This window comes from Pristis pectinata, chromosome 10 (genome assembly GCF_009764475.1).
Source record: "Pristis pectinata isolate sPriPec2 chromosome 10, sPriPec2.1.pri, whole genome shotgun sequence".
Taxonomy (NCBI): Eukaryota; Metazoa; Chordata; class Chondrichthyes; order Rhinopristiformes; family Pristidae; genus Pristis; species Pristis pectinata.
Genome location: NC_067414.1, coordinates 37,721,686 through 37,748,671, shown reverse-complemented (window position 1 = coordinate 37,748,671; position 26,986 = coordinate 37,721,686). Strand labels below are relative to the sequence as shown.

Sequence of the window (26,986 nt, the reverse complement as noted above, 5' to 3'; positions counted from 1 at the left end):
CCAGTAACCAATTCTCAATCTACATTATTATATTACCTCTTCCTCCATATACTTTAACCTTGTTGACCAACCTCCTGTGTAGGACCTTTTCAAAAGCCTTAGTGTAACAGAGTCATATAGCAAGGAAACAGGACCTTTCGTCCAACTGGTCCACGCTGACCAAGATGACCACCCAGTCTTGTCTCATTTGCCTGTGTTTGACCCATAAACCTTTTAAACCTTTCCTATCCGTGTACCTATCAATGAAAACTCCTGAAAAAAGTTTGCAGAAATGATCCAAAATATATGAAAGGGAAAACAATGGTGTTTACTACAGGAGTTACTGTACTACAATAGGACCACAGTGGTTTCCATCAGGACCTCGATGCCTCAATGCCATGCTGTCTGCTGGGAATTGAGTCAATACTTAAGGAACCCTCTCTGTGGCAGCCACAGTACAACAGCAGAAAAGATGTCACAGAGGTAAGGGAAAACATGGGAGAGGGGAATGGACACTTCCGATCCTACCACCTGCCGTAGATGCTGTGAACTGTCTCCATTGACTCCCAAACAGCATGTGGCCAAAAGCCAAAATGAGTGTGGGCAGATGAAGGCACCAGTGGCCCCTGCATACATGTTACAGTGTGTAAGACAACATCCTGCAATCACTGAAGAACTCAAGTGACATAACACCATGCTGGCCATTGAAGAGTGAGGTTGGGAGATGCCGCGTGCACTACAGGGGCGGGACGGAATGGGCCTTTTAATTCCTATTCCATCCCCACACCCTGCAAAGTGTCCTTCTGTTTTGTTTTGATTTAGTAGTGAAGGTCATAGAGTTCCCACTTCAACTGGCTATTGAGGAAACCTGCAATAGATGACCTATGATACCACATTGAGCTTGGATGCAGTTTATTGACTGAGAAATGATTGTCAACACAATCTAACATGCACATAATAGCCATTATATGCATTTCTGTACATTAGAAACTTGTATAAGTGGTACCAGTTTCTAAGCTACAGACTGCAATTCACAAATATGGTTCTTATCGCCATTGTTGATTCACTAGTTAAATTTAAAGTGCATTCATTTTTCACCACAGTATCTGCGATCAGTTTTAACTTGCCACGAACTAAGAATGCTAATGCGTTATTTGCAGATCAAGACACTTTTTAAAGGCAAGTCAGTAAAATATTACTCAGTTATAAGAATAATATCATATTACTTTCTAAAAACTATGTTGTAATGGTATAAAACTAATCAAAAAGTGATTTACTGATGAAAATCAAAAAAACCCTGCAAAACTGGAAATCTAATTTACTGATGATGGATTACTGATACTGATCATCTATTTACTGATGATGGATTAGTACAGAAATTGATGATGAAGGAGACAAATCGCTACTTTAACCAGAATGAAAATTGTGTCACATTGAAAATCTCAATCAAGTCTGTTGGCTAGAGATGGATTATACATTCAGTATGAAGACTCAGCAGGGCTGAACCCTGATCTGGAAATCTGAGCAATGGATAGTGAGTTTTTGATAGATGATTGCAAAAAAAAGAAGGCATCTTAGTTGAGTCGAAACCTGATTCTGTTCTAACACCCTGAAACCTGGCTATGTTTACCTTTGTGTAGTTAGATCAAGGCTAATTTTATTTACATAACTATTGGAGTGTCCTTTAAAAAAAACCATTTGATTCATAATCCCCTTCAGGAAGAGCAGGCTTTAAGAACATCCTCAGTGATGCTATGACCAGGGTGTGAGTGCCAAAGGTGAGCCTGAAGAATTTGCAACCAGGTTCAGCCAAAAGTACCAAGTTGATGATCCATCTCACCTTCCTTCCGAAGTACCCACCATTACAGGTTAATCTCTCTCTTGTTCCAGATAGTCCTTGCCTTATGCTTTTGTGGTGTGGATCTTATTTGACACTGATCAGCCCACACCTGAATGTTGTCTAGACCTTGGTGCATGCAGGCTAAGGAATTATGACCATTGTGCAATAATCAGCCAATGTTTATGATCTTGTAATAGAAGAAAGGCCTTGATGAAGCACCTGAAGATAGTTGAGTCTAGGCCACTGTCCTGAGGAACTCCTGCAGTAATGCCTTTGTGCTGGGACAACAACCACAACCACCTTCCCTGACGTGAGATATAACTCCAACCACTGGTGTCTTTTCCCTTTGATGCCCTTGACTTTAGTTTTTACTGGTGCCCCTTGTTGCCACACTTGGTCAAATATTGGCTTGATGTCAAGTGTAGTCACTCTCAACTCACTTTTTGGAGTTTTGCTCTTTGCTCCATGTTTGGATCAAGCCCAATGTGGTCTAAAGCTAATTCATTCTGGCAATACAAATAGGCCATCAGTGAGCAGGTTATTTACGGGTAAGTGCAGCTTTATAGCACTGTTGATGGCACCTTTTACTACTCTACTGATTTTTGAAAATAGATTTGGATGCTAATAAGCTGGATTGGATTTGTCTTGCCTTTAGTTAACAGGACATACTTGGGCAGTTTTATGCATTGTTGGGTGGATGCCAGATGTTATAACTCCTCTGGAGCAGCTAGACTAGAGACGCAGTTAGTTTCTGATCACAAGTCATCAGTAATACAGTTTGAATGTTGTCTGATCACATAGACTTAGCTGTATCCAGAGCTCTCGACAAATTGACTTCTGTGATGATGGGTATCTAAGAAAGAAGCTGAGGTGGATCATCAACTTGACACTTCTGGCTGAACCTTGTCTTTGGCGCTTGCACCCAAGGCGAAGCATCATTAAAGATGTTCTTAAAGCCTTCTCCTCCTGTTAAGTGTTTAATTGGCAGCTGATTAGGGTTGGCAGAGTTTTAAAGGAAACATAAGAGACTGCAGATGCCAGAATCTGGAGCAGAAAATAAACTGCTGGAAGAACTCACAGGTTAAGCAGCATCTGAGGAGGCAAGGAGATGGCCAAAATTTCAGGTTGAGACCCTGCTTCAGGACTGAGAGTGTAGAGGGAAGATAGCCAGTAGAAAGAAGTGAGAGGGAGAAGTGAGACAGAGGAAGGTAGGTGATAGGTGGAACCAGATGTAGGCGATGATGGGTGGATGGAGCCATCTCGGGGAGGGGAAGTGTTGAGACAGATGCTGGTAGGTGATAGATGGAAACATCACAAGGAAAAAGAAAGTTTTAGGCACTTGGAGCCAGGTGGAGGATAGGAAGAGGAAGGGTTAGAGACAGATGCTGGTAGGTGATAGGTGGAACCAGATAAGGGAGGGATGATGGGCAGATGGAACCAGGTGGGGGAGGGTGATGAGTTCTGTGAGCCCCTCGCTCACTCTTCATTCTCACCGAGACCCTGTAGCATAGCCACATTTCCTTTGCGTTTTAAAGGAGGTGTCTTTAGAGATAGCGGATGCTCTGGTTGTCAGCCTTCAGGACTTCATAGATTCTGGGATTGTTCCTGTGGATGTGACCCTATCATTCAAGGTAGGGGGAGAAAATGGGGAACTAGTGACATGTTAGCCTAACTTCATTGATAGAAAAAAAATGCTGAAATCTATAATGAAATACATAATAACAGAGACCATGAAAAGAATAAATGGATTGCGAAGAATCAACATGGATTTACGAAAAATAAATTGTGTTTGACTAAATCTATTGGGAGTTCATTGAGGATGTGACTAGTAGAATAGATAAGGGGGAACAAGTGGATGTGGTGTATTTGGATTTTAAGAAGACTTTTGATAAAGTCCTTCACAGGAGGTTGCTCAACAATATTAAAGCATATGGAGGAGGTGGTAATATACTGACATGGATTGAGAATTGGTTATCGAACAGAATGTAAAGAGTGAGAATAAATAGGTCCTTCTCAGGGTGGCACAGTGGTGCAGCTGGTAGAGCCGCTGCCTCACAGCGCCAAAGAGACCCGAGTTTAATCCTGTCCTCTGGTGCAGTCTGCATGGAACTTGCATATTCTCCCTGTGACTATGTGGGTTTCCTCTGGTTGCTCTGGTTTGCTCCCGCTTCCCAAAGATGGCCATTCTAAATTGCCCTGAGTGTGTGGGTGAGGGGTAGAATCTGAGGGGAGTTGATGAGAGTGTGGGGAGAATGAAATGGTAATAGTATAAATGGGTGGTTGATGGTCAGTGCGGACCCAGTGGGCCGAAGGTCCCATTTCTGTGCTGTATCTCTCGGTGACTATGAAAATGTGTGTGTGTTTTGTGGGTTGTGACTAGTGAGATACCACAGGGACTGGTACTTGGATCCTAGCTATCTATATCAATAACTTGGCCGAGGCTACCACATAACATATTTCTGAGCTTGCTAATGATACAACACTAAGCAGGATTATGAGTATGAAGGGTGGTGTAAAGAGGCTGCAGGGGGAGATGGACAGTCTGAATAAGTGTATGAGGACAAGGCAGATAAGATATGTGGAGTTACACGAGGTCATCCTCTTTTGTGAACACAGCAGAAAAGCAGATCATTTGTTAAATGGTGAGAAATTAGATGGTGCTTTCACTGAAGGCTAACATGAAGTTGCAATAGTCAATTACGAGGGTAAGTTGTATGTTCACCTTTATAGTGAGAGGGTTTGATTACAGGACTAAGGAAGTTGTATTGCAGTTGTATAGGGCCTTGATGAGACTGCATTTGGAGTACAGTGTACAACTTTCGCCTCCTTATTGAAGAAAGAATGTACATAGAGAGAGTGCAGGGAAGATTCACTGGGCTGGTTCCAGGGATGGCAGGCTAGCATTAGAGTCATGCAGCACGGAAACAGGCCCTTTGGCCCAACTGGTCCATGGGCCTGTTTCTGGAGAGGAGAGAGAGAACATAGAACAGTACAGCACAGAACAGGCCCACAATGTTGTGCCGTCATAGCTAATCCCTCCTACCTACATAATGCCCATATCCCTCTATTTTCCTATCATTCATGTACTCATCCAAGACCCTCTTAAAAGCCCCCAATGAATTTGCCTCCACCACCCTATCAGGCAAAGCATTCCAGGCATCCGCCACTCTCTGAGTAAAGAAAACTTACCCCTCGCGTCTGTTCTGAAGCTACACCCTTTCACCTTAAATGCATGCCCAGTTGCAGTGGAATGGTAAGGCATTCTCTAGATTGTAGAAAAATGAGAATTGTGATCCCTTGGATTGATTGTAATGATCTAGTGCAGGATATGCCACCCATGACATTAGAGATTGTGATGGGCTACATTTCCACGCAGTACCTCATGGATACCGAGTTCTGAGCTTCCAGTTCTGTTCTATCCCATTTAGCATGATTGTGGTAACACAAAATACAAAAGAGGTTGTCCTCAGTGTAACAGAGGCTTTATTTTTACAAGGACTGTGCGGTTGTCACATCTATGAATGCTCTCAGGGACAGATGCCTCTGCATGGATAGATTGGTGAGGATGAGGTCAAGTTATGTTACCTGCTACAGATTCAGTCTAGTAGCTGTACCTATGAGGACATGGCCAGCTCAGTCAGTTGAGGAGTACCAAGCCACCCTCTCTGGTGTGTCTATCCTGCTAGTGGGACAGGGCAAAACCAGAGACTGAGGGAGGAGTCTGGCATGTTGTCTGTAAGGTTTGATTTAGTGAGTACAACCTCGTCAAGCTATTGATTGACCAGTCTGTGGGATGACTTTTCCAATTTATACACCAGCCTCCAGATGTTTGAGAGATGGATTGGGTTGGGAGTGACCTTGCCTGCCCATATTTGATGCCTGGGTCGATGCCTAGGTCAATACCAGGTGATCCACCTGGTTTTATTTTCCTGCTTTAACAAAATAGACTGCTCAGTTGCATCATAACTAAGGTTTCATTCCCTCTGCCACCATGCACAGTGGCCACAGTGTGCACCAACTACTGAACTGCACTTTTACTAGGCTACCCTGAAAAATCCTCTGATACCCAAACAGTGTGCACCAACTACTGAACTGCACTTTTACTAGGCTACCCTGAAAAATCCTCCGATACCCAAACAGCAATGACAAGAGCTGCAGATGCTGCTACCAGCTTCATGTCCCCCTCCCAGTTTCATAACCCCTTGATTTGGAAATACGCCATCGATGATTTATATTTGCTGTGTCTAATGACTGGAAGTCTCTCTTGAACAGAATTGTGTGAATATCTTCTACTGCAGAAGTTCAAGAAGGTGACTTACCACCACCACCTCAAGGCCAATTGGGGTGGGGCGATAAATGCTGGCCTAACCAACAAACCACTGTCCCAAAAAAGTAGGGGTGAATAAATGGATGAATAACTTGCTAAAATAGATAGATGATCAAATGCATAGATGAATAGATAGCCAGACAAATAAGTAGATCATTACATCAGGCAAACTGGGGAATTTAAGTTCATCTGATTAGATCTAGAATTTTAAATTAGAACCAGTCCACCAGAAACAGTAAAACTATCAAATTGTTCTAAAATTCCTTGGCATCGTACTGGAGTGTCAACTAGAGTTTCGGGCTCAAATCTCTGGAATTGGACTTGAACCAACAGGTTTCTAACTCTAAGCCAAGAGTGCTATTTGATGAACCGTAGCCGACTCTCAAGATGCAGAAGTGGTTGAAAATGTGCATGCACTACATGTGCAGTCAAAGAAATGAGTAAAATGCTGAAAAAAATTAGCAGCTCACATCAAATTGGAATTTATTATGTCATTTCCTGATGTTTTGCCATTGTTGTAGGGGGCTTATTAGCAGGTGTGGGTAACTTGTACATGCTAAATTGGTATCAATTTTCTTAAAGTCCTCTTGGGAAGTTTGTTCAAAATTAGAGCTAGATTCTTCAGAGAGCACTTCATTGCCAACAAAGGGATATTTTTTGACAAGAAATTTTTAAAAAATTACTTTGGGAGGAGCAGAAATCTTTCCCTGACTCCACAATCATTATGATCAGCTCTAACACATTGGCCATAACAGGACCCAGCCTGCGATTACCCTTGGGCCATGACTCATGAGATGAGGCCTGACATTCATCATCTCCATTGTATGAGCCTGCCAGGTATGTCAGAATCCTGAGGCCTGATTTCAGGCTGACACTGATGTTGCGTAAAGTGCTACCCATGCAGGTGAACTTTTATTGGTTAATATTTTTAATTAATTGTTTAAATTAAAATTTTATTAAGTTCTTGTATCAGTTTGTACTTGGTAACCATACAGTATTAACCCAAAGATTGCCAACAGAACCAGAAGATTTCTTGACTTCCCAAAACAGGCCTATTTTAAACGTTCAGCTTTTACATTGTACAGAGGCAGTCGCTAATGTTAATTCTAGAAATCTGAACTAAAAACAGATTCTGGAAATACTCAGCAGATCAGGCAGCATTTGTGGAAAGAGGAACATTTAATGTTTCAGATTGAAGATCATTCATCAGAACTGGGAGCAGAAAAATAAAAAAATAATTTTAATTTTCAGAGAATGTGGGGTAAGATGGATAGTAAATGTGAATTTTTAATCACTTGCTTTTGCAATTTCAATTCTAAGAATGGAAGATTGACATTGCATTTAAGAATTAGCCAGGTGAACTGTGGATGTGATTTTGTTTTTCATTTACAAGCAAAATACTGGATATTATTTTCAGATTTAAGAGCATGATTGCATTTTTGAAAAAGCTAATTCACCAATGGCACCCTAAGAGTTTGAGTATTATCCAGTGGGTTAATTATGGAATGAGAATCTGAACAGGCGTTGATGATAAATTGTATTCTATTTTAAAATTGTGTTTTATCCTCAAGCTGCAAACTAATGAACATTGGCCAAATAGAAGTGAATTTTTCATAATGCTCTTTCTGAATATGGACACTTTGATTTTTTTTTCCCCTGTAAGGTTTAGACATTGTCAAGATATTCATAGGGCATTGTAAGGATTCACAAGAAATTTAAAAACTGCAGATTTGGTCACAATGCAGTAAAGAAGTTTGGTGTGAAACACTGAAAACTATGTGCAATAGAAATGTAAATTTAGGGGGCCTATAAAATAAAATGTTGAATTGCTGTGTATCCTGTGAAGGCAATTTATAATGGTGCCACAACTATTGGAAATGAAAGTAATTAGCAATTAGCCATGGCTCAGTGATTCAAGTCCCACTCCAGAGACTTCAGCATGTTATCTTAACTGATATTGCAAGCCATACTGAGGGAGTGCTGTCCTGTTAAAGGTACAATTTTTCATTTAGTGGTACATAAGTCTGACACTCCATAGCACCCAAGCAAACTAATAGAAGGTGTCATTGACGGTGCTATTAAATGACAATTAACATAACCTACTCGTTGGTGCCCAGTTTGTGATTTGCCAGGTGACTTGGCTCGAGTCTTTGTTATAACGTTAGTTCAGAGATGAGGGACATCACTGCACATTTCCTTGGGACCGCGTATAAAGCTTCATAACATCAGATATGGGGATATTTCCTGATGATTGCACAGAAATCTAAGTCCATTTGTAGCTTCTCAGCAAATGAAGCAGCCCATGCCTGCATGCAGCAAGACCTAGACAACATTTGGGCATGGGTTGAGAAATGCTAATAAAATTTATGCCGCAAAATTCCTAAGCAATAACCATTTTAGCTAGAGAGAGTGTAATTGCATGCCCTTGCCAATCAATATCATTGCCATCACTGACCAATTTTCTATGGAGGTATGAGATTGCAAATGCTGGAATCCGGAGCAACAAATAATCTGCTGGACGAACTCAGCAGGTCAAACAGCATCTGTGGGAGAACAAGAATTGTCGATGTTTCGGGTCAAAACCCTGCATCAAGACTGAGTGGAGAGGCGGGGTGGCCAGTATAAAGAGGAGAAGGGGAGTGGTGAGAAAGGAATCCTAGGTGATTGGTAGACTGAGGAGGGGTGTAGGGTGACAGGCAGGCTGGGCCAGGTGGAGTTGGGAGACAGTGGCAGGTCTCCCTGATAGATGGAGGCAAACAGAGAGAGAGGAAAAAACAGATGGAGCAAGGTGGGGGGAAGAGGGAGGGGAGTGTGGAGTGTGAAGATTGGAGACAGCTGCTGGAGGGAGGTAAGCAGGAACACAAAGGAGGCTACCAGTGTTGGACTCTGGTAAGTAAAGGAGGTGACAATGGGAACCATTGGACCAGAGGAGAGGTAAAGGGCAGTTGGAACCAAAACCAGATATGGGAGGGTGGGAACCCATGGGTGAACTGCATGTGTGTAGTAGGTGGATGGAACCAGGAGTTGGAGGGGGACGGAGATAGAAGGACTGGAGGAGGATCAGTAGGTGGAGAAAGATGTGAGTGGGGAAGGGGGAGAAAACAACCCACTGGAGAGCAGGGTTATCTAAAATCGGAAAACTCAATTTCCATAAGATATCTTTATTAGTCACATGTACATCGAAGCGCACAGTGAAATACATGTTTGTGTAGAATGTGCTGGGGCAGCCCGCAAGTGTCGCCACACTTCTGGCGCCAATATAGCATGCCCACAACTTCCTAACGCGTACGTCTTTGGAATGTGGGAGGGAACCGGAGCACCCGGAGGAAACCCACACAGACACGGGGAGAACGTACAAACTCCTTACAGGCAGTGGCCGGAATTGAACCCGGGTCACTGGCACTGTAATAGTGTTATGCTAACCTCTACACTACTGTGCCATTGGGTTGTGGACCACAGAGGCAGATTATGAGGTGTTATTCCTCCAGTTTGCTTTGAGCCTCACAGAAGGCCAAGGATGGATGGGTCAGTGTGGGAATGGGAAGTGGAGTTGAAATGGCATGCAACTGGGAGCTCAGGATGGCCATTGCAGATCAAGTGTAGGTTCGCTGTGAAACGGTTGCCGAGTCTGCACTTGGTCTCACCGATGAGAAGGCGGCCACATCAGGAGCACCAAATGCACAAGATGAGGTTGGAGGGAGGTGCATTGTGAACCTTTGCCTCACCTGTAAGTGTTGTTTAGTTCCCTGGATGGTGGTGAGCGAGGAGGTGTAAGGACGAGTGCTGCACCTCCTGCGAGAGCAGGGGAAGGTGCTAAGGGTCAGGGAGGGATGAGCAGATTAGGGAGTCATGGAGTGGGTGGTCCCTGCAGAAGGTGGAAGGGGGCAGGGAGGAGAAGATGTGGCTGGTGGTGGGATCTCATTGCAGCTGGCAAAATTGCTGGCGTTGCAGCTGATCAGTTTTCCGTGGGTTTCCATTGACCAAAGGTTCAATTAGACCAGACAAGTACTGTGGTAACAAGAGAAGGTCACAGGCTATCCTTTGGCAAGTGATGTGTCTCCTGATACCCAAAGCCTTTCTGCCATCTACAAGGTATAAGTGAAATGAAATACTTTCCACTTGCCTGAATAAGTGCAGCTCTTTCAACACCCAAGAAGCTCGACACCATCCAGGATCAAGTAACTCACTTAATTGATATATGGTCAAAATTAGTCAACCAGATGAATACCGTGACTGACAATTTTTTGTGGGGCTGCTGATCATGGAAAAAGCAACATTTGTCTGCAAAGTAGCTCATGGAAAGGACTTCAATGAAAGGACTTCAACCCCATCTAATGCCCTACACATTCATTCCTTCTACTACCAGCGCTCAGTGATTGCAGTGTGTACCATCTACAAAATATGCTACAGTTATTGGCCCAGGCCACTATGACAGCATTTCTGAAAACCTACATCCTCTATCACTCAGAATGACATGGATAGCAAGTGCACGGGAATATCACCATCTACAGGTTTCCCTCCAAATCACACACCATCCTGACTTTGAAATATATCATCGTTCTTTCATCATTGCTGGGTCTAAACCTTTAGAATCTATCGCTAACAGCAGTGTGGGAGTAGGGTTACAATGACTGCAGCTATTCAAAAAGGGAGCTCACCAACACATTCTCAAGAGTAATTAGGGCTAGATAATAAATGCTAGCCTAACCAGTACCATCCATATGGAAAACTAAAAAAAAATAAATTTGAAAGAGAGCAGAAAGGTTCTCTCCTGTATGCAGAACAATATTTTTCATTCACTAATATTACCAAAAATATTGTAGGCTCTTGTGTGCAATTTGCCTGCCGTATCTGCTAGATTGCAATATTGACTGCATGCAATATTATTTCATTGCATATAACTGTTTTAGGTCCACCTGTAGCTATGAAAAATTGTTATATAATGCAACTTCTTTCTATATTACTCTGATTAAAGTTTTAGAAATGACACACACTGCATCTTCAGTGGTAAAGGCAGCCAATTTTAGTTTTGGCACTTGTCACTGGCTAGATTTTGGAAAAACAAAGTATGTGGTAAAATGTAGAGTCAGTCAGAAGGTTAAAAGGTCTTTTATTTTAGTTGGCCTCTATTGACTCTACCTACCGTAAGTATTTTCCATTGATGTTCCCCTTAAGGTGATAAAATGCTACAACGATAGTCAGTCTTTATTTCTTTTGTGACCTTGTGGAGTTAAAATTTGATCTTCTAAAGAATTTATGTGAACATTACAATAGTTGCTAGATCTGATACACCCCATCCTATGTTTTATAACACTCAGCTGCCATAACTTGTAACAAATCAAACACCACCACCCCCCCCCCCAAGACACTCAAAAGAAAACTAGAATTTAAGTGTAATTTCAAATTGTAAATGAAGAGAAGAGCCTTGAATGTTCATTTGCACCAATCATGCCTCCCTTTCATCTGGTCTGATTAGGCCTAGTGCAGTTTCATCAAACTATTCAATCACAGACCTGTCATTCCAGCCGTCTGTTGATTGAAAACAATCATTGCTCTGATGGCACAATTATTCTGACCCTTTAACTAGAGGCTGCTGCGATAATGAAAGGCTGATTATGATAGTTTGTGCCTCTTTCAGTTTCCTGAGAAGGTTAATTTGGGCATCAGACGGATGTTTAATGTGTGCTTGCTAGCTACACTGAGGTAAATGAGAACGTGCTATCTGAGATATTGCATGGATATAGCTCAGCTGTCAATCATTGTCATTTAGAGATCGTGTCTTGAACACTAGAGATTGCATTTTAGTTTCTTTCCTTGCCATTTATTTATTTCTGCCTTGAGGAGGAAGTTCATTTGCTTGGCTGTGACCTTCACAGCCTTTGAACAGAACTGCAGTGGAGCTGGCTATGACTTCTGTTTAGCTTTCTCTGTAAAGGAGATTGTCAGTCAATTCAGAATATGGCAGGAAAAACCTACAGGGTCATTTCAACATATTACTGTTTACCAGCATAGTTACCATTGTCAGATGGTTTTGTTTTAAAACAAAATGAAAAAGATGAAGTGTAATAAAAACTTGAATTTAAAATTCATGCCCTACAAAGGAGGCAGGACAGATAGATACTCCTGAGAACAGTTAAGACCTGGACTGTTTTAACTCTCAGGACTCTAAGTAGTGTTTATGTTTCTCCTATCCAATACTGCTGGGAAAGACTTCAGTGTGAGTAGGGAAGAATGGGTTTGGGAAATGAGACAAAACCAAAACCAAAACCAGCCACCCATCCTTTCAAATAATTATGTGTGTTATCTTCTCTCATTCCCAAGATGGATTTGCAAGTTATATTGGAACTTTCACTGAAGTCCTTTCCATGAGCTACTTCCCATTCAAGTGCTGCTTTGTCCATGATCAGCAACCCCACAAAAAATTGTCAGTCATGGTCTTCATCTGGTTGACTAATTCTGACCACATATCTCCTGTTCAGTGACAGTGTTACTGACCCAACCAAAACCGGTAACTGTCCTTGACAGCACCAAAACAAAATTGCTTACGTACAGTGTTGAATCATAGAAAATGAAAAGGCCATTCATACATTGTGTAATTCCTTCTTTCAGCTGTTGATCAGTAGCTTTATGGGGCCAGAGCACTTAAGTACTTCTGAAGCGTGATGAGTGTTTCTCCTTCATACTACTCCAGGCAGGAGTTCCAGACCCCACCATACTCTGGGTGGAAAAAAATGTTCTCATCTTCCCTTAACTCATCAACCAATTCATTCACATCTATGCTGCCTGATTGTTGACTTCTCTGCTGCTAATGTCATGGGCAGAACATATACCAAAACTGGAATGGTACAGTGAAGATTAGCATGGCCCCTGTAGAAGGATATTTGGGAAGCACCCATATTTTATATTTTAAAAAAAAACTGCATTTGTATTCATTGGTTTAACTTTAAGAACTTTAAAATTGAAATTTTCTGATTGTATTTTTCACCTTGATCATTATTTGTAGTTTTCATTTGATACAGAATTATACTTTCATGGGAGGTAAATGAAAAGTGTCTTACACGTTTGTTGAATAAAAATCTTCGAAAATAAAACAATATGTTCACTAAGCATGCACATTGAACAGGAGAGACTAATGAAAAAGACTAGATCTATAAAGATAAAACATAACATTAAAAAGAATTAAATTCTAAGAATGCAGTAGAAGAAGAGGATTTGTAAACAAACCCACTGTGAGCAATACCATTGGCGATTTTCTAATTTGATTAAAATCTTTCATTGTGCATTAGTTTGCTGTCTCACACCTTTCAAAACCACAGCAGCCAGCAAAGCAGCCTTGGGGCATCATGGCTCAAAAATGTCTCTTTTCCAGACATTGCCCTTCAAAGCTTCAGACATTCATTGGAGAAGTAACTGCGGTAATAAGTAAAATATCTAATTTGCTAAAAGTGAATCAATTAAAAATTTAGTTGAATTTGAATGTGGAATAAACCAAACTCTCATCACTAACCCACAAATTCCAGCAATCATATCATTTCTTCACAGTCTTCATGTGTCATTTTACTACTTTTCTCAGATGAGTGCACAGGTCCAGTTTATATTTCCAGTCTCGAAGTGTATTGTGCAGAGCTGAGTAAGTCTGCGCCCAACAGTCAGGGCACTGAACCTATCTAGTTTCAGTTCTGATGAAGGGTCATTGACCTGAAACATTAACTCTGTTTCTCTGTCCACAGATGCTGCCTAATCATCTGACTATTTCCAGCAGTTTTATTTCAGATTTGCAGCACATACAGTTTTTTGATGTTCAATTGTAAACTCAGTGTGGTTGTTCAAAGTGAAGTTTGATCCAGTTGTTTGGCTGACTTTCCCTCTGTAACTTACCTTGAAACCCTTCAGTCTGCAGGCTTCAACAATAGTGCCACCAAATCCTTCTACTTACGTGGTGTCTAGAAAGACTTGATGGAATTACCAGTTAGGCTTTATGTGAGCATCACGTGAACAGAATCCAACAAACCAAACAGACCTGAGAAATACCATTTGTTTTTCACCAAAATCTGTGATTTCACCCTCCTCCACAAAATTTGCTGATCTCTGCATTCCACTGTACTAAATCTTGCTATGCATTGGAAATCTCACAGAGCGATGATGCCAGAGAAATTCATTTTCAGTCATCCGCAATAGTCAGATGCAAACTTATTGTCTGCTGGTTGTTCTGCATTTTGAAGAAATTTTATGTTGCTTTAAGTATTCATAAAATAATATACTTTATATTTTTAAGTTCAAGATTTAATATAATTATTGTGCAAGATCATGCTCATCCTGGCCACACCCTGCATTTACCCCGCCCTGTGTGGTCCCTGTTCCTGCACTAACTTCTTGCTACCCTGCATGTCTGAATGAACTCAAGGCCTCGTGGGGCCAGCGGTTCTGCAAAGCAAAGCATCCATGTGGGAACTTGGCTTTAGGTCCCATTCCCTGATTGCCCTGATGACCTTTTGCTAGACATAGGGACGGGATCTAATCAACACAAAAATAGTTGAAAGGGAGTTAACAAAAAGAACAAAATTAAAAATTAGAAAATAAATTAATTTACAAACAGCTTTATCTGACATAAATGAACAAAGAATGTCTATCCTTCTCCGGAAAATTGCACTGTTACTGATTACCTCCACAGAGAGAGAGAGAGAGATGCATAAAGAAACATACACACAATCTCCCGGCAGTATTTTCAGGCCTTCCCACATTTCCTTCCCTATACACCACAGTCTTCCATACCGTTCATCTTCCACCTGCACCCGCACCCACCCCCCACCCCTACCCAATCCACTCTCACTGATTATATCCCTGGCAATGGCAGGAAATCATGGAGAGAAAGCCTTTGTATGTAATTTTACATGTTTTTGCATAACATGTCCATCTTATCGTGCATAGTAGAATATCAGAGCTCGGAGGCCTTTGAAAAATTAGCAGAGGTTCCATCTGTAGCAATGTTTTAGCGGGTGACTTTATGTGCACTACAATTTCTCAGCAAATATTTTCTGTAGTTACCAGGCACAGCACATGGAAAAACTTTCTTCTCCTGCTCCCAAAGTGTTTGTGTTCCTCACTGAGTGGTGGCAGGTACATTTTCTGGTGGCAGTGCACCAGTCACCATTGATTGGTCAATGTGGGATGATGAGGGGGTAAGAAGGGCCTCAGACGCAGAAGTCCCCTGAGCTCTCACAATTTTCCTGAATCACTGGAGAGTTTTCGTGCGAAAGAGCCTCAATGTATACAGCAAGTAGCCATAACATGCTAATAACATTGTACATTGAGGTAATGCTGTCAGAGGAATGTCATATGAGCAACATTGTCTGTGAGCTACTGAGGTCTTAGGATCAGTTTAAACTCGGTGCTGAACTAGGTGATGTCATTCAGGCAGCATAAAGAGTAAGGTTATTGTCCAATAGCCTTTGTATTAGGGAAATAGGGAGGCAAAAAGACAAGATTGGACATCTCCTGAAACTGACACTCAAGGATCATGGAAAAATTATGAGGTACTTGAGTGAAGCTGACTGGGATATGATGGACTGAATGGCCTCCTTTGTGTGCTGCGAGTTTCTATTACTCTGGGGTTGTCAACTGTAATTGGTGCCTAAGGAACTGTGTGCCAGCAAGGACTACAGTGTCTTCAGAAAAACAGAAGAAATTGATGAGAAAATAAAGTGAAATCTACACATTTGTCAGTGTAATGAAAGGCCATTATGATGTTACCTTTCCCCATTTGAATTCATTTTTCTCCCCTCCTATCACTAGAAATGATGCCAATTACATCGTACCATTGCAGATCTAAAATGTCTAAGCTCAGTGCTGTTAGTGGTTTACCTATCTAAAGGTAATAAATCACATCTGTCCATTGTGCTAATATCTTGGGTAGATGTATTAAACAATGCAGGCATTGATTTATTTTGGCAAACTTTCTGTTGATAAACAAAGGTTGATGTTAAAAGCAATTATACACTAATTAAATACAATACAAATACAGTTAAGGTACTTTGGCATTTAGTCATCTATTTAAATCAAATTTAATTATCAAATATTTCAATTAAAAGTAATCCCTTATGCAAAATAATGAGTATCGTGCAGAATACGGGTCATTGAAGGTATAACACCTGAAAAGAAGACAAATGTATCATTTGTAGTTCCTTGGATGTAACATTAATATTGTCTTGAACACCGCTTTATCCAGCAACTCAGAAATGGGGGATGGCAGAATACTCTTTTAGATTTGTTTTTAACAAAATGCAATACATCAACTATCTGACACATATCAAATTTAGTAATGCAATTTCTGTTCAATATATTTTGCTCATCAATGTGAATGTTACAAGTTCTGAAAAATGTAAGTTTTTCTATCTTTTTTTTCCATCCAGAAAATCTTTTTTCCATCCAGTCAAATGCTTTGAAGTCCCAGCAATACAACTGAATCACAAACTTTATATTGTTCTAATGTGGCATTTTCCTTTCTTTCAACAGCTGGCAGAAAATAATACTTATTTAGTTTATTTTACTTTCATAACATTCTGTTCTGCAAGATTTATTTGTTATACGTTTTAAACTGGGAGAAACCTTGTGCAGATTGTATGAAATGTCTGAAAAACCCAAGGACAGAATTAATATTCAATTCTGAAAGTGTGGATTAAAAGAAGGAAATCTGGTATGCATTTGTTGAAGGGAAATTGCAGTTAAGTAACTTGATTTAATTTTTTTATGAGATTATGGAAAGGCATTTGATAATGTGTCACATAATAAGAGATAGCAAAATTAAAGCATAAAGAAAAATAGGGACATGAAAACATACATAGAAAGTTGGCTTTGGGAAATGGAATATAGCGATGAACCATTGATCTTTGAAACCAGAGGAAGACGTGCAATGGTATTCTTCAAGGGTCAGTACTAAGTTCATGACTTCCTGGTGTATATTCAACTTAATTTATGGACCAAACAGCCTCTTTCCATAGTGCAACCATTTCACAATTTTATAATATTAATAACTTCGATGTACAGGGCACTGTTTCAAAATTTGGAAGCGTGGTTTACAATGAGGAGGATAGTGCAAGATTTTTAAAAGGCTGCTGGAATGAACATGCACACACCCTTGGAACTTAATATAGTGAAGTAATACGTTTTGCAAGGAAGAACAATACAAGTTGAGCATTATAATTCTGAAGTGAGTTATGGTGTACATATGCATAATTCTTTGAAGTTGGCAGGACGGGTTAAGAAAGTGATTTAAAACACATGGGATCCTGAATGAATAGAGACTTGGCATATTTTTTTTTCAAAAGGTTATATTAAAACTCGTTTAAACATTGGTTCGGCCGGAACTCACGTTGTGTTCAAATCTGATCATGGAACCATAGGAAAGCTATGAAGGTCCTAGAAAAGTTGTTTTTATTGGAAAAGCTTTGTTGGATTGCTCTTAAGGAGGAGGGAATTCTGATATATGGAGACTGTAGAAGCTGGATTTGTTATCAATAAAACAGAAAAATATGTTACTATTGTCCAGGTTCTTCAAAAAAATTTTGTAAACCTTGAAAGATGTTATAAATTTTCCAAAAACTGGAATTTTCTGCTGTATGTTTGTCTCAGAACAAATCCAGCAACTCAAGAACAGATGTCCATAAACGTGTTGTAATCCATTACTAGCAATTATAGCAATTTACTACCTCAAGTTGTATCCTCAGCCTGACATTACCCATGCACTTATCAAACCAGGGCATCAGCTCTGATTCAATAAGAAGTGCAGGGGAGGTCCAGAAGCACCATCAGGCATACTTAACAATGAGGTATCACCCTGGTAAAACAGCAACTCGTATATACTAAACTGCAGAAACAGATGGGGCTGAGCAACTAATCAACAAGTGAGATCAAAGCTCTGCAGTACCTTCATGAATAGCAGTATACAATTGAACAACTAATAGGAATAGAAGGCTTCATGACAATAGTGGAGACTAGTTATATGATCGCCAAAGCAATGGCTAAGGCCTTCAGCAATCACAAGTGCATGATTTCTTTTGGCATCTCTCTGAGGCTCCTCACCATTACAAAAGCCAGAGTTTAGCCATTTTGGTGTACTTCACAATATATCAAGAAATGACTTGAGTACATAACAGAGAAAATGGGCCCAACAACCAGCTGTGTGCCCACAACTTTTTTTTTCTAGAAATTCCCCCACAGCTTAATGAGGTACTTGAACACCACTATAATATGGGCATGGAAAATTGCACAGGTAAATCCTGTTCACAAAAAGTTGTACAAATTCAGCAAGGCCAATTATTACCTTGGCATCCTACTCTCAGTCATGAGTAAAGTAATGCAAAGAACTTTCAACAGTACTACCAATTGACCCTTGCTTCTGCTCACCAATGCTCAGTTTGGGTTCCACCTGGACCACTGGATTGCATCCCTCATTCCAGCCGTGCTCCTGACCTCAGGTGCTGTCTGTGTTCAGTTTGCTGACTGTCCTTGTAGCTGCTTAGGTTTTCCCTGAGTGCTCCAGTTTCCTCCCACATCCCAAAGATGTGTGGGCAGGTTAATTGGCAACTGCAATTTACCACTAAGTAGGTAAATGGCAAAAATAGGAATTGATGGGCAATATGAGAGAGAATAAATTGCAGGATTACTGGGAAATAAAGCAAATTGGACAGATAGGATCGCTCTATTAGGAGCTGGTGTGGACTCAATGGGTCAAATAGTCCTCTGTCTTGCAACAAGTAAGTTAATAATTAATTATTCCAGAGACAAAGTGAGATTGACTGGCTTTAACATCAGGATAGGACCTGATCAAGTATGGCACTGTGAACAATTTAATTCAATAGGACAGGTGAGGATGCTCTTCACTTGCTGGAGTCATACATTGCACAAAGGAAATTAATTGTAGTTTCTGGAAGCCAATCATCTCTGCACCAAAATATTGCTGCAGGAGCCAGTGTCCTAGGCTAGTTCATCAATGTGTTTTCTCCATTATTGGTCCGAAGTGGGGATGTTTGTTAATGATTGTGTAATATTCAGTTCAGTTTGTGATTCCACAGATAATAAAGCAGTCCAGACCTGCATGCAGCAAGATCTAGGCATCATTCATGCATTTGTGTATAAAGGTCCAGTAACATTCACACCACTGAGATGTCAGACAGTGACCATTTCCAACCAGAGTCCAAGCATATCCCCTTGACATTCAGTGGTATTACCATGTTCCAATTCACCACCATCAATATAACCAAAGGCATCTGGAAAGCTCAACCATATCCAGGACACAGTATCCCATTTGATTGATACCCCATACATCTCCTTAGATATTCACTTATTCTACACCAGCAATTTGTGGTTGCCAGGTGTGCTGCCCACAAGACACAGCAACTTACCAAGGCTTTTTTGAAAGCACTCAAAAAAACACCCACATCCTCCACCATCTAAAAGCATAAGAGAACATCACCAACTCAAAATTCTCCTCTTGGTCTACCATGCTAATGTCGAATTACATCGCTGCTATTTTATCATCAAAGGATCCAAATCCTGTGACCCTATTTAACAGGACTAGGTGAGTACCTTCACTACAAGAATGGGATTGGTTCAAGAATGTGACTTACCACCACTTCCCAAGTGCACTTGGGTATGGCCAATTAATACAGCACTTACCATTGTCACTCTCATCCAGTAAATAATGGAACAAAATTCTAGTACCCACTTTAATGTGCCCAATCAAATTGATCTATCATCAGTGCCCCATAATGTCTCCCAGTCAAATGTCCAATTTAAAATATTCTCAGATTTAAATCTCTTCTAAACCTTTTCCCTCCCTCTGTCTGTAGCCATATGTAGACCCAGAAGCTCCCAAAATTCTCACTTTTCTGCCTATTCTTTATTTTGATACCCTCCTCCAATATGTTATCATTGGCATCCAGTTGTCTTGGGCCCACACTCATAGTTTGATCTCCTTATGCAATTTACCACTTCACAACCCTTTTGTCTTTTTAGACTTGCATTAGAATAAATATTTTTCAACCCTGGTTAATACTCCTCCTTTGCTTGCATCTACTGTAATTTATTTCTGTTCAGTGAGTACTTCGGAATTTTTGTTTTGCATTTCTCGTGAGTTTATCATTGTTATTGAATGCAATTACCCTTCACGTTTTAGCATTGAAGAACAAATTTTTGATGTGATTTATTTTTATAGGTTTCCCAATTTCCATCAGAGATTGAATAGAGTGGATTTTTTTATATCAGTCTTTAACAATATTTTGTTTGATAAGTAGAATTATTGTGTTCTAGATTTATGTTGGAGAATTGGCAACATCCACTAATCTTATCCTCAAATCTTAAACTGTTATAATTATTGATCATTAATTGTGTGTTGGGATATCTTGTTGCTCTAGAAGACTAATGGGCCTACTTTGTTCCATTTTGACAGCTGGCAGTGAGGTGGCTGGAACATGGCTGTCGGTATCAGTACATGGATGAACTCTTACAATACATACGCTTTGGTCTAATGGATGTTGATACACTTCATGCAGTGGCCCTGTCTCACCCTCTGGTTCAAGCCAGTGAAACAGCCACAGCTTTCATTAATGAGTCATTGGAGTACCACCAGAGTATCTATGCACAGCCTATCTGGCAAACTATCAGGACACGGCCTCGTTTCCAGTCACAAACCCTTTACATCGTAGGTGGGAAGAAACGTGAGATTTGCAAAGTGAGAGACTTGCGGTATTTTAACCCGGTGAACCAGGAGAACGTTCACATAGCAGGGGTTTCAAACTGGAGTGAGTTATCCCCAATGCCTGTAGGAAGAAGTCATCACTGTGTGGCTGTCATGGGAGACTTCCTTTTTGTGGCAGGTGGAGAGGTGGAACATGCGACAGGCCGCACTTGTGCAGTAAGGACTGCATGTCGTTATGACCCTCGCAGCAACACCTGGACAGAGATAGCTCCTATGAAAAACTGCCGGGAGCATTTTGTGCTTGGCACCTTGGATGAATACTTGTATGCAGTGGGTGGAAGAAATGAACTACGACAGGTTCTGCCCACAGTGGAGAGGTACTGTACAAAGAAGAACAAGTGGTCTTTTGTACAGTCATTTGATAGATCACTGTCCTGCCATGCAGGATGTATGGCTGATGGGCTTCTTTGGATATCGGGTAAGAAACACAATTTGAGTTTTAATATCCTCCAGTATGTTTGTTCCATGCACTAATGAGCTGTAGTTTATTTTGATAAAGGTAAGGTTCTCTGTGTGATGTGTTAGGATAATATTCTTATGTGGTTCTTTTGAGTAAATACAAACTCTGCTGATATATTCCTGTACTAATCTGGAACAGGAAAAATAAAACCAAATGCACTGTTTCTGCTGCCTCCTCCTCTTCTAGTTACTTCAGAGAATTCAATAGCTCATAAAGAAGGACCTTTGCATTTCTAGTTTAGTCCATTGTCAAATATCAACCACATTATGTTTTTAATCCTCCTCAAGCATTGCATTTGTGGTGTGGGGATGCAGTAAAAATAAATGCAGTTTGTTGAACTGCAGTTTTGAAAGCAGAGAGACCTTAGGGTACAAGTCCATTGCTCCTTTGACAGTGGTGATGCAGGTGGATAGGAGAATGAAGAAAGCATTTGGTGTGCTTGCCTTCCTAGGCCGAGGTATTAAGTAGCATGCATTAAGTATTGTGACGTCATGTTGCAGTTGTACGAAACATTGGTTAGGCTGCACTTGGAGTACTGTGTACAGTTCTGGTCGCCACACACAGGAAGAATGTGATAATGATAGAGTGCAGAGAAGATTCACCAGGGTGTTGACTGAATGGAGAGGGCTGTAGTTATCAGGAGAGATTGGATAGGTGCTAGAACATAGGAGCCTGAGTGTTTACATTACAGAGGTTTATAAAATTATGAGGGGCATAGATAGGATAGATAGAGTCTTTTATTCCCAGGGCAGGGGCATCTAGAACTATAGGGCACAGGTTTAAGATGAGAAGGGAGAAATTTAAAGGCAATCTGAGGGGTAAGTTTTTTTCATACAGAGGGTGGTGATTATCTGGTATGAGCTGTCAGAGGAGGTGATACAGGTACAGTAGATACAATTACAACATTTAAAAGGCATTTGGAGGTACTTGAATAGGAAGGGCATAGAGGGATACGGGCCTAATGTGGGCAAACGGGATCAGTGTAGATGGGCATAGTGGTCAAGGTGGGCCATTAGTGCTCGTTCCTGTGTTGTATGATTTTATGATTCTACTTCATTTGTTTAAAGGAAAGAATATCCAGTCAATGTAAAGCATTTTTGGGAAGTAACTGGCAAGATATTCAGATCTAGTTTGAAGTGTTTTCTCACAATCACTTCCACATGCTTAACCTGACAGTTGGAGACCAAGATGGACCAGGAGGCAGAGAATTTAGTTAACATTGTCTATGTAGGTGGAAATAGGAATAAGGTTCTGCTGAAAGATTTGAGAAGCCATGGTCCAAAAATACAGAGGCTTACTGTTATGTGAACCCTGTGCAATTTGACAAAGGTGGAAATGGATTAGAAGGTTATACGTGTGGCTGAAGAAGTGGTGTTAGAAGCATAGGTTTTGAATCATGGGGCACTTATTACCATTTATTGAGAAAGAAGGGACAGGCTCCACTTAAACTGAGTGGGTCTGTGTCTTGGAAAATGAAATAACTAGGGCAGTAGGGCTTCAAACTCGTGGGGTACACTTGGCAGGACTCCAGTAAAGGCAAATTCAAAAGCATTAACAGAAAAATCATGGTCATAGTATTTTGCGTAAAAATAAACAGCATAGCTCAGAAAGAGACAAAAAAAACAGACAAAGGTAATAGAGCATTGGTGACTAAGGAAAAAATAGGAAAAAAGGTTAAAGATAAAATCACTGGAGTATAAACTCATCCAAAATCTCTTTTGCTAAAGTTGCACTGTAGTAGTGGCTGCTCATTGTACTTTCCTTTGAAAATGTGATGTTACTGACTTAAATACATTTAATCAAATACCCATTCCAGAGCTGTAGTTACTGAGTAATCAAGGGTGAGGACTCAGTATTCTGGGATATTTGATTTATTAGAAGAGACAAGAGACAGAAATGATCTTAGCTTGAAAAGTCAAGACATGGAGTCTGTTTCGGTGGAGCTAAAAAAACTACATGATCAGAAAACACAGGAGTGTTTTATAGGTCCCCTAACAATGGTTGCAGTATCAGACCCAGTACAAATAAGGAAAGTGAGTGAGTGAAGCAAGGTTAATTCAATAATCTTCATATAGGCTACAAAAAAAAATGCAGGAATACTGTGGAGAGCAAATTCAAGGTAGTTTTTGCGATAAGAATGATGAAGAACTTATGTATGCAAAGGCTATTTTAGATTTAGTGTAGTGCATTTGTACAATGTTAATTAATAACTGTGGGAGAGGAGACTTTGGGGTGGAGTAGTGCTTTGTGATTTAATTTAGTCCTAAACTAGGATATTAAACTTGGATAAAGTAAGCTAAATAAATATGAAGGGTGAGTTGGGTAAGATAGAGTGGGAAACTAGATTAAAAGATATAATAGTATATAAGCAATTACAAACATTTAAAGAAATAATTCATAATTCTTAGACAAATTAATGTGATCAAACTGTGGCTAATCAGAGTAGTCAAAGATGGTGTTAGATTAAAAGCTTATAATGTTGGCAAAGAAAACCAAGCCCCAGGATTGGAAGAGTTTTAGAATTCGGGAAAGAATCACCAATAAATTGACAGAGAGAGAAAAAAGAATGAGATTTAAGTAGCGAGAGACATAAAAGTGATCATTAAAAGCATTAATTGGTATATAAAAAGGATTAGTGAAAATAAATAGGCAGAAACATTAAATCACAGACACTGAAGGAGGCCCATTGTGTCTGTGCCGAATGAAAAGAGCTACCCAGCCTTATCCCACCTTCCAGCAAGTCTTCCCTAGGTCACAGCTCTTCAAGTACACATCCAACTACTTTTTAAATGTGAAGAGAGTTTCTGCCTCAACCCCCCTTTCAGGCAGTGAGTTTCTGATTCTTTTTGTAAAAAAAAAATTTTTCATCTTCATTTCAGTACTTTTTAATAATTATAATAAGTATGTGCCCCTGGTTTCTGACTTCTCTGTTGAGAGAAATATGTCCTTCCTATCTATCTAGGTACCTCATTATTTTAAAAATAACAGTTAAGTCTCCATTCAGCCTCCACTGTTCTAGAGAAACCAATCCTGACTTGTCTAACCTTTCCTTAAATACTAAAATTATCCAGTCCTGGCAATGGCCTCTTAACTCTTCTCTGCAACCCATTCAGTGCAATCATATATTTCCTGTACCATAGCCTGTGGTCCAACGAACACTGTATACTTTTCCAGCGGTAACTTTTCTCGAGAATCAAAGGACCACTCTTTTCTTATATTCTATGTCTTGGCTACCCAAGGAACGCATCCCATATGCCTTTCAAATTACCTTATTGACCTGTCCTGTAAGCTTTAAGGATCTATGAACACCCACACTACGAATTTAGTCACGACCTTGCCTTGATAAGTCCACGGTGATTGTCCCTGATTAATTTGTGTCTTTCTGAATGAAGGTTTATAATGTCCCTAAGAATTGATTCCAATAATTTGCCCAACTTAAAAGCTAAACTAATTGTTTTGTGATTACTCAGATTAAACAATGGTACAAAGTTAGCATTCCTCCAAATACCAACCCCAATCCTATGAACTGGAAAGAGGACTGAAAAATGAGGGTCCATCCCATTTGTAATTTTCTCCCTTACTACTTTTAACAGTGTAGCTTAAATTTGATCCAGTTCTAGTGACTAATCTGCTTTCAAACATGCTGAGTCCCTTAATATTTTGCTTTTATCCCAACCAATGCTTAGTACTCTTCCTCCTTCAATGCAACATTGTTGTCATCCCTCTCTTTTATGAAGATAGCTCCAAGGTATTCATTAAGAAGTGTTGCCACATCCTCCAATGTAAATTACCCTTATGGTTCTTAATAGAACTATATTAAGATATATAAAGAATCCATATTAAGAATCCTTGTTACCATTTCCTTAGATATCCTTTATGTAATTCTACTTAATACTTCTTATTTCCTTTTGTGTTGGAATAGATAGAAGAGTATTTTGGACATAAATCAGAAATGAAAGCTCCATGAAGAGATAAGACATTAAAATTATTCCCAGTAAATAAATATCACTGCAGAAACAAATGGGACTAAAAGTCAACATACCCCCTAAGCTTTGTGACCTACATGCCAAGGTGCAAAAGAGGTGGCTACAAAGATACTGGGTGTATAGGTTTTTGTCTTCCAGATTTGTCTGTATTTTATCATGGTTCCCCCGAATAGGAAGGTAGCTAACCTAACTCTTTTCAAGTAAAAGGGAACAGCCCATTTGGGCTGACACCAATAGAAGGGTAAATACTGGAATCCATTATTAGGAATGTGGAATGGAGCGTTTATGACCTTTAGTAAATTGTATGTTTGGGGAGAGTCATTATGAATTAATATAGATGAAATAGCGTTTGAGAATTTTTTTGGAGTTTTTTTGAGATGATAACTCGCAGGGTGTTAGATAAGGGGGAAGTAGTGGATGTAGTATATTTGTAGGTTTAATGGTTAATGAACAGAATCTGGAGGTAGAAATAAATTGATTTTTGGATTGGCAGGCATTAATTAATGGGATATCACAAGGATTTAGGGCTGCAACTTCAGATAATTACAGTGTATATCAGGTGAGGAGAGCAGGAATAATGCATCCAGATTTGATGATGATACAAAGTTAGGTGGGATACTACATAAAGGATGCAAAGAAGCAAAGGGATAGAGACAGGGAAGCAAGTGAATATAATGTGGAAATACATGGTATCCACTTTAATAGGAAAGATAGAAATGTAGAATACTTTTAAAAGGCAGAACTTATTGAGAAACCTGAGTGTCCTTGTACATGAACCACAGAAAGTTGACATACAGATAAAACAAGCTATTAGGAAAGAGCTTAGTTGTCTTTGTTAAAAAGATTTTATTGGAATTATACAGCACCTTGATGAGATTAATCTAGAGTATGTTGTGCCATCTTGGTCTTAATGTTATGAAGGATTATATTTGCCACAGTGTGGAAGAGGTGTATGAGACGGATTTCTGAGATGGGACTTTTCCATTAGGAAAAACTGAGTGGATTTGACATATGGTTTTCAGAGTTTACAAGAATTAATTAAGTGAACCATAAAAATCTGACAGGGTAGGTGTTGGAAAGATGTCTTCCCTGGCTGGAGAGTCCAGAACCTGGGATCCAAGTTTCAGAGTAGGAGTTCAACCATTTAGATCTGAAATGAGAAGAAATTTCGGCCCTCAAAGAATTGTGAATCTTTGAAATGTTCTACTCAGTTGGCCATAGTAGTGCAGACATTGTTATTATTCAAGACGAAACAATAGATTATCGAGTACTAAGTGAATCAAGGGACAAGGGGTAATGTGGGAATGTGTTGGGATAGCAAAATGCCATGATCTTTCAAGGATACAGCAGGTTTGGAGGGCTGGATGCGTTACTTTTGCTCCAAGGTTTATGCTTTCAATAGCCAATGGAATGGTGATAATTTTGACCAGAGTGAGGGCATGGGTTGGATGAGGGCAAAGATTTGGATGAGGGTGAGAGTTTAAGTCATGGAAAAATGCATACCCATTGGTAAAACAATTTTAATACTCTGGATTCTGTGTTGAATCTAGTTTCTAGGCTGGGAGCACATAACCCTTTGGATGGGGATGATTACTAATTCTGTGTTATTAATCACTCAATTATAGTGACATTAGCATAG

At 40.0% G+C, this 26,986-nt stretch overlaps 1 protein-coding gene and 1 pseudogene across 7 annotated transcripts in view; both read left to right on the top strand.

Annotated features, from left to right (window-relative positions):
• Window positions 1-26,986, top strand: part of klhl32 (kelch-like family member 32) — a 178,322-nt gene that overhangs the window by 114,786 nt on the left and 36,550 nt on the right. For all 7 annotated transcript variants that reach the window (XM_052024799.1, XM_052024803.1, XM_052024802.1 and 4 more), the window contains one exon: window positions 20,593-21,319. In XM_052024799.1, the coding sequence (XP_051880759.1) occupies window positions 20,593-21,319 (727 nt within the window). The remainder of the gene's footprint in view (window positions 1-20,592; window positions 21,320-26,986) is intronic.
• Window positions 12,957-13,049, top strand: LOC127575573 (uncharacterized; annotated as a pseudogene).